At 37.3% G+C, this 12558-nt stretch overlaps 1 protein-coding gene and 1 non-coding gene across 4 annotated transcripts in view; one reads left to right on the top strand and one right to left on the bottom strand.

The window, feature by feature from the left end:
- The window catches only part of ATAD2B (ATPase family, AAA domain containing 2B), a 75152-nt gene that overhangs the window by 22233 nt on the left and 40361 nt on the right, over window positions 1-12558 (bottom strand). For 2 of the 3 annotated variants that reach the window (XM_017813023.1, XM_017813025.1), the window contains 7 exons: window positions 11557-11689; window positions 9812-9998; window positions 8957-9142; window positions 8179-8314; window positions 7683-7879; window positions 5001-5160; window positions 1913-2035 (listed from right to left, as the gene is read on the bottom strand). In XM_017813023.1, coding sequence (XP_017668512.1) covers window positions 1913-2035; window positions 5001-5160; window positions 7683-7879; window positions 8179-8314; window positions 8957-9142; window positions 9812-9998; window positions 11557-11689 — 1122 coding nt within the window. The remainder of the gene's footprint in view (window positions 1-1912; window positions 2036-5000; window positions 5161-7682; window positions 7880-8178; window positions 8315-8956; window positions 9143-9811; window positions 9999-11556; window positions 11690-12558) is intronic. The other variant, XM_017813024.1, reaches the window with a different exon arrangement.
- TRNAE-CUC lies at window positions 1540-1611 on the top strand. The gene has a single exon. It is a non-coding gene; the product is annotated as a tRNA-Glu (tRNA).

Consider the following 12558-nt stretch of genomic DNA (forward strand, 5'->3'; position numbering starts at 1 on the left):
TCAACCTCGAAATCAAATAATGCAGGGGTTTTTTTTGCCAAAGCAGGAAACAACTTGCCAAGGTAAAGCTGGAATTATTGAAATCGATTACCTAACTCAGCATGAAATTTTGTTCTAATGTTATAGTTCAGTGATTTTGAATCTTTTTTCAACTTTCAGAACTTTAAAAATTTTCCATGGAGGTAGAATCTTTTATGTAAACATAGCACTGTTCCCACACTGGGAATATGTTTGGGCTTTTGATTACTTTCTCTAGTCACTTTAGAAGCCGTACACAGACTTGGAGGTCTATGGACTAGAAGTTGAAAACAACTGTGATAATTCTGTAGGGTCTCTATTTCCTAATTCTGGGCTGTTATATTTTCAACCTCACGCTCCCTTCAATGTGGATGTAATAGTTGTTTCTTAATCCAAAAAAATCAATATACTATCACCAAAAATGCTCTTCTGCACATGCCAGGGTGACTTGAGAATCCAGTGGTTTAAATGTCATTCTCCATTATCGCAATTATTATACTGCATGGCATGGCACTTTCAGAACACAGCTCTGATTTCACCACATCTTCAGTTGGTACAGCAGTCCTAACATTTATCTGTTCACCAGGTTCTACAGTACTATCTGTAACAGTAGGCAATGCAACCTTCTTTTGAAAAGGACAGTGTCTTATCAGACCAGCTCATACATTTGGAAGAAGTAGACAACTTTCAAGCTCAGTCATCCTTTAATGTGCACCATCCAAATCTAACATGCATTCTATATTTCCTCTTAAATTTATTTTTATATGGACATTCATAAATTCTGTTTTCTATCCCATATATCTACAGCAGCTTTTCTTGTTGCCCTTGATGTCCCTTGGACAGGGTTAATTCTATCAGGAAAAGCTTTAGCTTTCCTAACCTGATCCATGGCTGCCCAGACAGTTTCTCTGTATTCTTCCCAGGCTACCTTTCCCTGCTTCCATTCTCTGTAGGCCTCCCTTTTGTGTTTAAATTTGTCCATGATCTCCTGTTCATCCATGCAGGCCTCCTGGTGTGCTTGCCTAACTTCCTCTTTGTTGGGACATATCACTCCGGATCTTGGAGGAGGTAATCCTTGAATATTAATCAGCTTTCTTGGGTTCCCTTTCCCTCTAAGGCTTTATCTTACGGGACTCTAAAAAGTAGATGCCAGAAGAAGTTGAAGTCTGCTCTCCTGAAGGCCAGGATAGTCATCTTGCTGTGCACCCTCCTCACTGCCCTAAGGATCTCAAACCCCACCACCTCACGGTCACTGCAGACCCAGCTGCCCCTGAGCTTCATATTCCCCACCAGCCCCTCCTTGTTGATGAGAAGAAGATCTGGCACAGCACCTTTCCTTGTTGGCTCCTCTGTCACTTGGAGAAGGAAGCTACCCCTCGACACATTCCAGGAACCTCCTGGATAGTTTATGCCCTGCAGTGTTGTCCCTCCAGCACGTATTGGGGTGGTTGAAGTCCTTCACAAGGGGGATGTGAGGGGCTTGTGGATGTGAGGCCATTCCTATCTGTCTACAGGGGGCCTCCCCTGGTGGTCTAGTGGTTAGGATGCGGCGCTCTCACCGCCGCGGCCCGGGTTCGATTCCCGGTCAGGGGACTTCCCCGGGCAGATGGAGCTCGTCAGCCCTGTAAGGCCATCCATCTAAGAGAAGGTCACTCTAAACAAACCTACGTCCTGAGGACCTCACTGATACCGTCCGAGCTTTGCTCGGCCCTGGCAGATGAACCTCAGGATTAAAGGGTGGGCTCAGTTCAGCGCACACTGTGTCTCACCTAAAAAATCCACTGCACAGGCTCGAAGGGTTAATGACCTTTCCCAAATCTTCGTTTGCGAAGACTGGCCATACACAGGGGGCCTCCACAGGTTGTTGTGTTAGGATAAATGAAGTTAAACATACCTCTTTTTCTTCTCGCTTCCTTGATTTCTTCACACATCTTATTAAATTCTGGGTCCAGTTCAGCAGCAATGATAGCATGAGCAGTGTCCTTCAAAGTACACGCTCTATGTCTAATTATTTTATCTAGAAAACAGGACAGCACATTTGTTTTATCACAATTTCGTAAATTCTTTTCTATTTCTGTTGTCTATTATCTGTGTTGTCTGATACAGACAGTAGTAACACAGTGTAACAGAGAGTGCAGAGAGTCCCAGACATAACAAGAGCCTTGTTCAGGAATTAATTTACTCACTGGGGTCTAGGAACATTCATTCAGTTATACTGCCTGCAAAATCACACCAGACACCATCTGCATCTGTAAGGTAGATCTGGTTTGCTTATGTTCCTCCCCTGTTGGGTTTTTTCTTTAACCCGAAATTATTGCCTAATTATTATTTAGCAATTTCTAGAAAGTTTAAAACTGTGCTAAAACAGACTACGTTATTCCTTATTTTAAATACATATTTCTCACTTTAATCCATTAAGAAAAACTGGCAAGAAACAAGCCTTGCGGGTGCCACATTTTCGTGCCTATTTGAGGAACAGGATAAATTGCCCATGCTGGAAGCATAAATGCAACTCACAAAAAACCAGACCAGTTCCCATACCTTTGAAACGCACAAAAGAAATTATTCCACTGTTGACATTTGAAAAGTAATTGTAACTTAATAAGTAAGCCCATATGTGGAGAAAATTGACATCTAGAATGTTGCCTTTCAGTGAAACCTACAACAGTCATTGTTTGCCTTTAGTACAAACATATTTAATTTGTCAATTCATCCACACTGGATTACTTTTTCCAGCTGGTGGAGGTACTTCAAGAGCAAGCATCAACATTAACATCTAAAACATATTATACAACTATCAGATTTAATGTTTTAATAATCTTTAAAGATGACAATTAAGAATATAAGTGAACATTTCTTAAGCAAGGTTTGTAAGTCTAGAAACAGCAAATTTTACAGCTAGAAAAAAGCTGAGTGAAAAAGGCTACCCAGTATCCAGCTCAAAAGAGCTCAACATGTTTTCTGGGGAAAAATACCACAACAAAAATCTACTGGAAGTTAGAAGTTTTTACTCATGTATTTATGAATCATTATGTTTTATTATTACAAAAATATATACTGTATTCTTTGCAGATGTAATTTTGAGATATTAGACTTCAAAATATTGGTCAGATATTTGCCCTTGCAAAGGAAGAAGAGAGGGGAGAGGAAAAAAAATAAAATTCAAATCAGGGTGTTTTAATGAACCACTACTTTCCTCTAATCCTGTGATGCACAAGACCTTCCAACAGACAGTGCTTCAAAGAGGCAAATACTATTATGTACAACATTCAGTGGTTATGTTTCCATGCCTTTAAGAACATTTCCCAGTCAAACAATGGAGGGGAAAAAAAAAAAACCTACCCATTTCACTATAGAACCTATCTGAAATTTTATAGCAAAGTACCAGCAAAAAAAACCCCAAAGAAGCCACTTTTGGATATCCATACTGCACATAAAACCAGTTAGCCTGGTACTCTCACTGCTTTGCCAGCTTAACGACAGGACGGAAGCAGGTACAGTATGATTCTTCTGCAAATTCAAGCATGAAGCAGAGGGAAGCATATTTGCCCAGCTCTAAAGCATGTGAACATTTATAGGTTAATATTCAGTTAATGCACGCATCTGAATGCATGGAATGCTTCCTCAGAATAGCCATGGTGTGCTGTTTCAGCAGTGTGTTCACACAATAGCTCAAGAAATCCTGTATGCCAGAAGGGCAATGCATCATACTGTTGTTAACAGTAGAGGACAGAACTATATTTCATTACCTCCAATCCAAAACTGAACCTAGATAGAGCCAGATCAATTTCTCCCAGCTCAGTTCTGACAGCAAGGAAAAATCAAAATATCCCTAAACAGGTGCTCTTCAGATACACTTAGAATCCCAAGTGCCCCTCAAGGGCTTTCATTAGTTCATATCAATCACACCTTAGAAGTCCTCAAAAGTGTGTTATCAAGAACACAGAAAACCTTTTGCTGTGTATTAGCAGTGGACTTTCTTAGTTGCAAAACAAAATGCATCATAAACTGAAGAAATAGTTGATCATCTACAGATATGAACCAGTACTGGGTTCAAAAGGCAATGCAAAACAAGTCTAAGTGTTTGACCAGACTATACTGCATCTAGTCCACATGAGACACTTGCAAATGCCTCAGAAAATCAAAAATTTGAGAAGTGAAAATACAGAAAATGGTAAAACAATTTCACGAGATTTCATAAAAAACTTTTTAACACATTGGACTACATTTGTGGATGAACCCCGACCTCCAAGTATATCATATGTTAAATACAACTACATTAAAAGAGGGGGTTTTGTTGATGTTATTTTATTGATGACACTTGAAGCTGCCAGCTGAAAGGCTTTCTTTTGGCAATGTGCACTGTAAGGCAGCCCTAGCAAAGAGCACACAAGATGTTCTTTCCTTAGTTTGAAGCGTGAACAGCTTTTACATGCATTTCAGTCTACAAATTCCATTTTAATTGAAAGCATCCCATCACACTTTGTCAAGACAGTACTGCCTAATCTCTCCTAATCAGCTGCAACTGACTTCCTTGCCTGGTGATTTATCCTGTTTTATTTCTATCCCCAAATACATAGACTTTAATTTCTGTGTATGAATTTCATGTTCTAAGCCAATATGGAAATACAGCAGGCCACTGCCAGATTGTGTGCAGGATTCTCTACAGAGCTCTCCAAATTACGGTGGGGTTTGTTGCATACACAAAGTCTATTCACTGAAAAGGAGCTATCAAATTCGAAACGGAACTACAAAACCTAATTTATTAGAAAACAACTCTGAATGCTGTAGTTCTCCTGCTCTTGTAAGGTCCCCCAGTGCACTATATGCCTCAGAATACTAAAACCAAAGACTCTTAGGACTTGCTTATCCTAATTATCACATAGCATGCAGTTTCTTTAAATGCCTGAATAGCAACCAAACACAGGATTTAAATACCAAGCTTTCAGGTTTAGATAGGCCAAAACAAAGCAGGTTCTCACCTCCAGGGTCTTTGTCTGGATTGTACTCCAATGCATTACTGCAGATCAGGTCAATGTCTGTTAGAAAATCCTTGGCTGTTAAATAGTTGTGTTTATCAATTTTGGTTATTACTGTTGATAGGTCCATTGGCTCTTTGATAACTTCAAGGTAATCTGAAACCTACAAACAAACAGCACACAGAAATGACACAGGACCATATGCATTCCATTTGAACACTGACAAGTTCACATCTTTTATCCTTGGATTCATTCCACATGCATAGCTCTAAGACATTAACCAGACATTTTGATTTTTAAACAAATTTATGTTGAAAACAGAAGTTGTATCAGACTAAAAACAGAGGATTTCCAAAGCTACTTTTTCTTCAGTAAGTCACCAATTCATTTCTCAAAATTAATTTAACAGTATTGTTGAGGCAACACATTTTAATGTAAATGTATTTTTTATTTTAGACTGATTTATTTATAGTTTTTTATAGTTTTATAACACTGTCTTGGACTGAAAGGGCAAAAACCATCACCCTAACTTGAAACACTAGGAAAAATTAGGGAAGCTCTAGTTTGTTCACCTTGTAGGTAAAGTTCTCAATTAACCGAACAGTCAAATTATCAGCTTTTAAATGTCTTCTATTAAATACTTCCTTCAATCACTCATTTAACAAAGAAAAGTCAGGTTTTACTGATTGCAGACATTAGATTGACTGTACAGAAGGACAGTGTAAAGAAAAAGCCTTGTGTCACAGTTTACGATGAGCTTAGATCGTAACTGGAGATTCAGCAACCACCAGGGTACACTAAAAAGTGTTTAACATAATTAATGGTACCATATGGGTCTCAAGCTAGATAGTCAAATGCATCAGCACAGCTGCTGTAACAAAGTTCACCAAAAAAAAACCAAACCTATGAATTTGTTATTTACTTCGAGGAAAAAAAAACTACATTTGAATGTTTCAGTGTGATTAATTAAAAACACTGGCAGTCTCTGAAACAGTACTGCATTTTTTCTTCTGAAAATCACCCACATATGATGGGAACTGCCAAAGCCCTGAAGAGTTAAACAGATATTCAGATCAAGCCATAACGGCTCCTAAGAATTTATTTTTTAATATAGTGCCTGTAGACATATATTACAGCATAAACTAACAATAATGGATTACTTCAGTGGACAGCAATCTGTCACCTAATTCCTTAAATACAGGCATTGAAATTTATTATGAAAAATTAAAATGGTGAAAATTCTCTTTTTGTCTCCCTGCATGGAAACATGATGATAACTAGTTCAGAGATTGGAAAGCCAAGCCACAGACATCCTTTTCTTTTAGCATGAGAAAATCTTCACTGGAACCTGTAAATGTTACTGCTGAATTAGCCAGAAAAATCCTTGACTTATCACACATTCTCTGCAATGCAAGCAGGAGTGAAACTAACTTTTCCTAAGGAAGTCAAGTAGACTGTACAACAGAGTCTGTTGTACAAAAGGAAAGGCTAGTCCTGTTCTTAAATGGATCAGGTGGGACGTAGAGGGTTACATTTGATTTCTAGTGCTGTGATATACTAGCAGAGTTTCTGGCAAGGGTTTAAATAACAAATTCACATTTCGATTCTCTCCATCTAGAAAACAAGGACACGTTTCAGTTCTTTCCTTATGTGCTCTTATTCATGTAAGTTTACACCACAAATGCTCTGGGGAAAGAAAATACCTCTACTACACGCAGAGGAGTTTCCTACAATAATGGACCTCCCAAACAGTTCCGTAAGAAAAACCAAACCAAATTACTGCTCAGACTATGCTCACACCATAAGTTGCCATGTTAAACAGCTTTTGCCAGTCTTTCAAAAGCTGTCAGCTACCAAACAATATGGAAAGGTCAAGTTAAGAGAGGACTACTGCATGAGCCCATAAGAGATACCTGTTCCACCCTGCAAGGAATTTACACTCCAAATCTGCTTTTTACAGTGCTGGATTTTTAATGTCCCATATTATCTTAATGTCTTCCAAAAGAGAGGTTTCTCTCTTTAGAAGCAATTAAGGAATATTTTTTTCAGTTAGCAAGCCTGTGCAAAGCTTGCAGTGGGCCAGCATCTGATCTCAAAGTCAGACAAACACAATCCTATTCATACAGCAGCACCTGAAAATAGATTTGCAGATCGAACTGTCTCATCAGTTAGGTGCACACACTCCATAATCGACCAGTTAATGCCTTATAATGTGCTACCAGCTGTGATTAATGGCAGCCACAAGCATTACTGCTGAAATTATTCAACAATACTATTAATGCTGAATACATTACAGAACACAGATCACTTTCCCAATATTATCATGTCTATGATTACAATGCTGTAAAAGCTTTTATTAAAGAATTATATCTACAGTATCAAATATTTCAGGAGCACTGGTAGGGATAGGAATGTTGGCATTTTAAAATGCTGGTTTCAGTTATAAAACTGAGAGGAATGCACAAGGGCTTTCAACAGGTCACTGGCAATAGAACATACTCCAAATCTTTGCATCACGATGATGAGGCTGTGACTATCTCACCAGCTAAAAAATCAACACTCTAGACTGGAAAGATCATGGATCAAACATCTATTTTTCTTACTAACTTAACCGTTCCCTTTTTTAATTTATATTCTTTTTCTAATAGCTTCAACTTCATTGTTTGCACATTACTGAAACAAGACCTCTTCAATATCCACCGGTTTGCTGAAGATGTTAAAGCGCTTGTCTGTGGCCAGCCTCTTGGTAACATCCCTGAGAAACAACCGCAGCTCTCGCAACGTGTTCTCTTCCTGGTCCTCCATCCGCTGTTTCTCTGCCTCTGACAGCTCCCGGGCAGGACATGGCAGTGCAAGAGGAAGAACTTCCAGAGCACGAAGAGCTAGGGAAAAAACCAAGAAGTCAGACAATGGAAATATTAACAACACCGTGGCTTTCGGGATTATGCCACTTCAAATTCCACCATATAAATTTAATCTGCCTCATGGATCTAACTATCACTGCATCCTTAACCCCACAGCTCTCCGTCTTCCAAAACTGTTAACTCTAACTATGAAACTTATTCTGGGCACCGATTAATACTGCCACATGTTAATTACCCACACCTTTTTAAAAAGGAACGTAACACAAAATAAAACATTCAGATCACATTATAATTGGTTTTACTGTAACTTAGTTTACCAGCCTGTTTCCTTCTTGGTGGGGGCATTGCTGCCTCATCAAGAATTAAGCCTTTGAAAAATCGCAATCTGTCTTCTTCACTTGGTCTTTGAATATAAAAAACCTCTTCGTACTGGATTCTGAAAATACATTTCACCTAGGGAAAAAAATATCGGAAAATTGAGTCCCCACTCAGAAATACATGATCAATGACCATATCAAAACACTAGTCACAAACTTTCCAAAATCAGCCACAGGACAGAAGATAGTAAGCTCTACCTAAAGTGGTGTTTACAGTAAAGGTAAAACAATATTTGTAATTCTCACTGAATAGTAACTAAACCTGCAGTATCCCACAATCTTAACAATGGCCACCTCTGCAGTGAAAGGAAGAGAAAGGGCAGGAGAAAAAAAAAAAGAGTAAAAAAAAATGTTGAGGGAAAAAAAAAAAGGAACTTCCCTCCCTCATCCTGAGCCTCAGAAGACATAAAGCTAAAGGTCAGGTCTTTATATTAATCTGCATTTAATTATAATGCAGTAATTTACCAATATAAACAACAGACAAAATTAATAATTTTGTCTTCTCATCAGAGTAGCATGGAGCTTATGAAAAATCAGTAATATGGACATATAGACCTCATTAAGGAAAACTGCAAACATTCAATTAATACTACATTTTCAGTTTGACATATATTAAATTAAGTTAGAAAACCATTACAAAACAAAGTGGTTTTACATGACCAAAACATTCTGAAGAGCACAGAACTCCCTAACAACATCTCCTTCCTCAATAACTTACCTCTTCAGGCAATTCACTAAACATGGACTCAGAGGTAGACAGTAGAAATATAGGGGAGAAAGATGGTATATCTTGCAGCAGAGTTAGGAAAGTAGCTCTCACAGTTTCACTGACAGCTTCCCACCAATCACCAATATGAGGCATGTAAACTATACTTGGTACTGTCCTTCGAGCTTCACGAAAGATCTAATTAAAAGAAACAGGGATATATAAACTAAGGAAATAATTGTTAGTATCAATTGTGAGTAACAAAATTTTTGCGAATTAGGAAATGACTCATGTTTGTGGTATTTTATAGACAAATGTTCCACCAGAATAAAATTATCTAATGCTAAAGACTTTCTAAACAAGTGTTTGTGACTCTTGGTTGTAGCTTTCAATTATCTTACGTCAATATGCCAGGGAGCACAGAGCAACTACTTGTCATGTATGTTTTAAAAACTCGCTATTAACTGATCGAGATGAAGATTCAACTGATTTGAAATCCATACAAAATCCACTGCCAACTGTTTTGAAGCCTAAAACATTTAAAACTAAGCAAGTGAATCTAGAACCACAGCATATCAATTCATATACAAGTGAATAAAATGAATATCAGGCACCAAATACCAAGACTAAGATTACTTGGTATTAGGTATGTGATGAGGGGGCAGGTTAAAAATGTAATTACTCTCACTAGAACTAGAGTTCTCCATCACCCTCTAGAGACCTCTTTATTTTAAACATGAAAATAGAAGGAGTCTATGAAAATCTGGATTTTAGGTTACATTCCACCTGGCTGCCTTTACATTGGTGCAACTAATCTTTTACAGAGTTACATAATTGACTCATTACAAGAGAAATCTGAAATGTCACCTGTGCACATGACTCTTCAGGTGTTTTGGCACTGACTGAATAAAGAGCTGGCAGGTCTAGCCTGTGTACAGAGAATTTTTCCAGAGTGTGCAATAGTGCTGGAGCAAGGTGCGAAGTCTGACCCGAACCTCTTTCTCCAGAGAGCAGTAATCTCGGTCTGTAAGAGGTTGGCTGGTGATAAGCTGACCTGCAACAGAATAACAATCACAGAAGTCAATTAACACACCAATGTTATCAGTGGATGGATATATATAAGATTATTTTAGAGTCTAGAAGACTTTCAGTAATGGGTAATAGCTTCCTAAAACAGCCTAAAAAGATTCAACTAACTCAACTATCCCTCAACATTACTTCAAGTCCCAATAACTCAAGTTTTGTCTTACCTTTGGTTTCACAACCATTTAATTCAAACTCATCTGTGCAAAGTTATGCATAATATTAAATTCATGACAATTTTCATTACAACTCATTTATTTAAAACTAATTCCTTGATCATATTAAAAGACTTAATGGACTTACAGTAAAGACAGCAATTTAATCATGTCTAGTTCAGTCCTAACTACTAAAGTATCTCTTCAGTAGCCTCAGGAATCCCAGGTCAATCCTTTCATCCCTTAAGTGCTGCCCAAGATTTTCAAGAAGCACTGAACATTTCAACAGTTTGTTTATTTAAGAAAGAGGATTTGAAGTAGGATTGAATAAAATGACTATTCATCTCGTATTCTAGCATATTCACACATTTCTATTCAGTAGATTTCCAGACAGAAGGAAGACTGTAAAGGAAAAACTCTAAAGCTAAACTTTTTGCTAGTTTTTTTTTGTTGTTGAGAAGAAATTCTCAGCAGTCCATAGAAGGGGTTTTGGGATTTTTTTGTTTGATTCTTTTGGGGGATTTTGCCCTGTTTTGGGGATAAATGAGACATGAAGAGAGAAGTATTAAGTTCTTCCATTAAAATTCTATTCCACTGATAGAAAACTGATTATAAAACAAGAAAGTTTTTAATTAATTTGCATTTTGTCTCATCAAGGTATTTTTATCTGCACATCAGTCAGCTCGGGCAGTGAAACAAGACTGGCTGGTCTTACTTCATGTTAAACATTTTGGAACAACAATGAACACTGCTGACCTTCAGCTTTTCAGTTCTGGTGGTGGTGGTTACATATACAGATAACAATTAAAAACGCCCAGAAAATATACTCTTCCAGATTCTCTTATTTAGACACACATCCACTCAAATACATATTGTTTTCCTTTTGGCTTCCTCCTTCACAACCTCACAACAAAAGCTTAAATTTGGCATTAAAATACTTGACTATGTACCTCCAACTATTTGAACTTAAATCCTTATTTTTAAGCTCCATAAATTCTGATCTGGCATTACTATTTAGCACAAAAATTTTAGCAGTTTTCCACAAGATGGCTCTACGAAACGGTACCACTAATGAACAGTTTTTCTAACTTCTATTTATTCATTCGGCAAACTCCCTGCAGAAACCATCACATAAAGTAGTCTAAAAATATTCTTAACATAAAACAAAGAAACGTTAATTATTGTTAATTACTGCAGGACATGGCCTTTCCTAAGAACATTCCCATATCTGGAACTCTTGACCATCCACTTAGATGTTTCCATCACAGAACACCACTGCCACCCGAAAGCAAAAGAATGTCTTCCTTAGCTCTCCTGATGTAGGAATTTCATGGTTTCATCTATCTGGTTATATGCATTTAGAGGGACACTCACATTGTAAAATGAAGGTAGGGTTTATGTATAGCAGCTGATGACTGTTTCTTTGGTGATCCTGAGTGACAGCTCGTCTCAAAAATTGATGAAGCATTCTCATCTTCACTATCATCTAATATTAGACTTGGTACATCTGTTCCAAGAGATGTATTAATTAGAACTTTATTACTTTTAAGTACATGTACAACAAACAAGAAAAGACATTACAATTTTGTGTCAATTATAATAAATCTTCAAATGCAGAAGAAATTAGTTAAAACTGTCTAAATATCAGAAATCAGAATAATAAGTACTTATTACTTCAAAAACCAAAACAAATTAAATACTGTAGAAGTCTAATAATAATTACAACTTATTTTTTTAAACCACCAAGTTGACCAACTCAAATACAGAAAAGTTTAACTTGTTATGAAATGTTTCCTTTGGTTTTATTTCACAGCTGGAGGTTTTTTCAACGATAGAGTCATAAAATTTGTAATTCCTCAGCCTATGGAGAATTTTGTACTTATTTATTTGTTCTAAGTGTCCAAATTCTCACAGGTACACTTCTTCCAAAATTATTCTCAGCATGACTACCTAGACAATGTATGTTTATGAAGAATTGTTTTTCACCCTCTGATAATCTGGCAAAGAATATCAAATTACTTTTTATCAAAATCAGTTCAATGCATTCCATGTTCATTTACTATATCTTTACCTATTTTAATTTCTTTGCTAATACAGTGAAATACAGAGAGATAAAAGTGTTACTCTCAAAAATACTGCATGATTTGTGGATTTACATAAAGCTATGGCACAGGTCATGCTACACAGATCAAATCATCATCACAGGACAACGGAATCACCTTCAAGGCAGCATTAAGTGCTGGGTGAAGATGCCACCTAAGGACAGTGCATCTAGCCACGGGGTCACAGGAAAAAATGTAAAGAGGCAATAGAAGTTCCCTTAGTTGGCTGTGTGATGTAAGAAACTGGATTCAGAGTAGGCTGGGTAGGAAAAAT

The sequence above is a fragment of the Lepidothrix coronata genome, unplaced genomic scaffold (assembly GCF_001604755.1).
Source record: "Lepidothrix coronata isolate B3197 unplaced genomic scaffold, Lepidothrix_coronata-1.0 Scaffold39, whole genome shotgun sequence".
NCBI classification, from domain to species: Eukaryota; Metazoa; Chordata; class Aves; order Passeriformes; family Pipridae; genus Lepidothrix; species Lepidothrix coronata.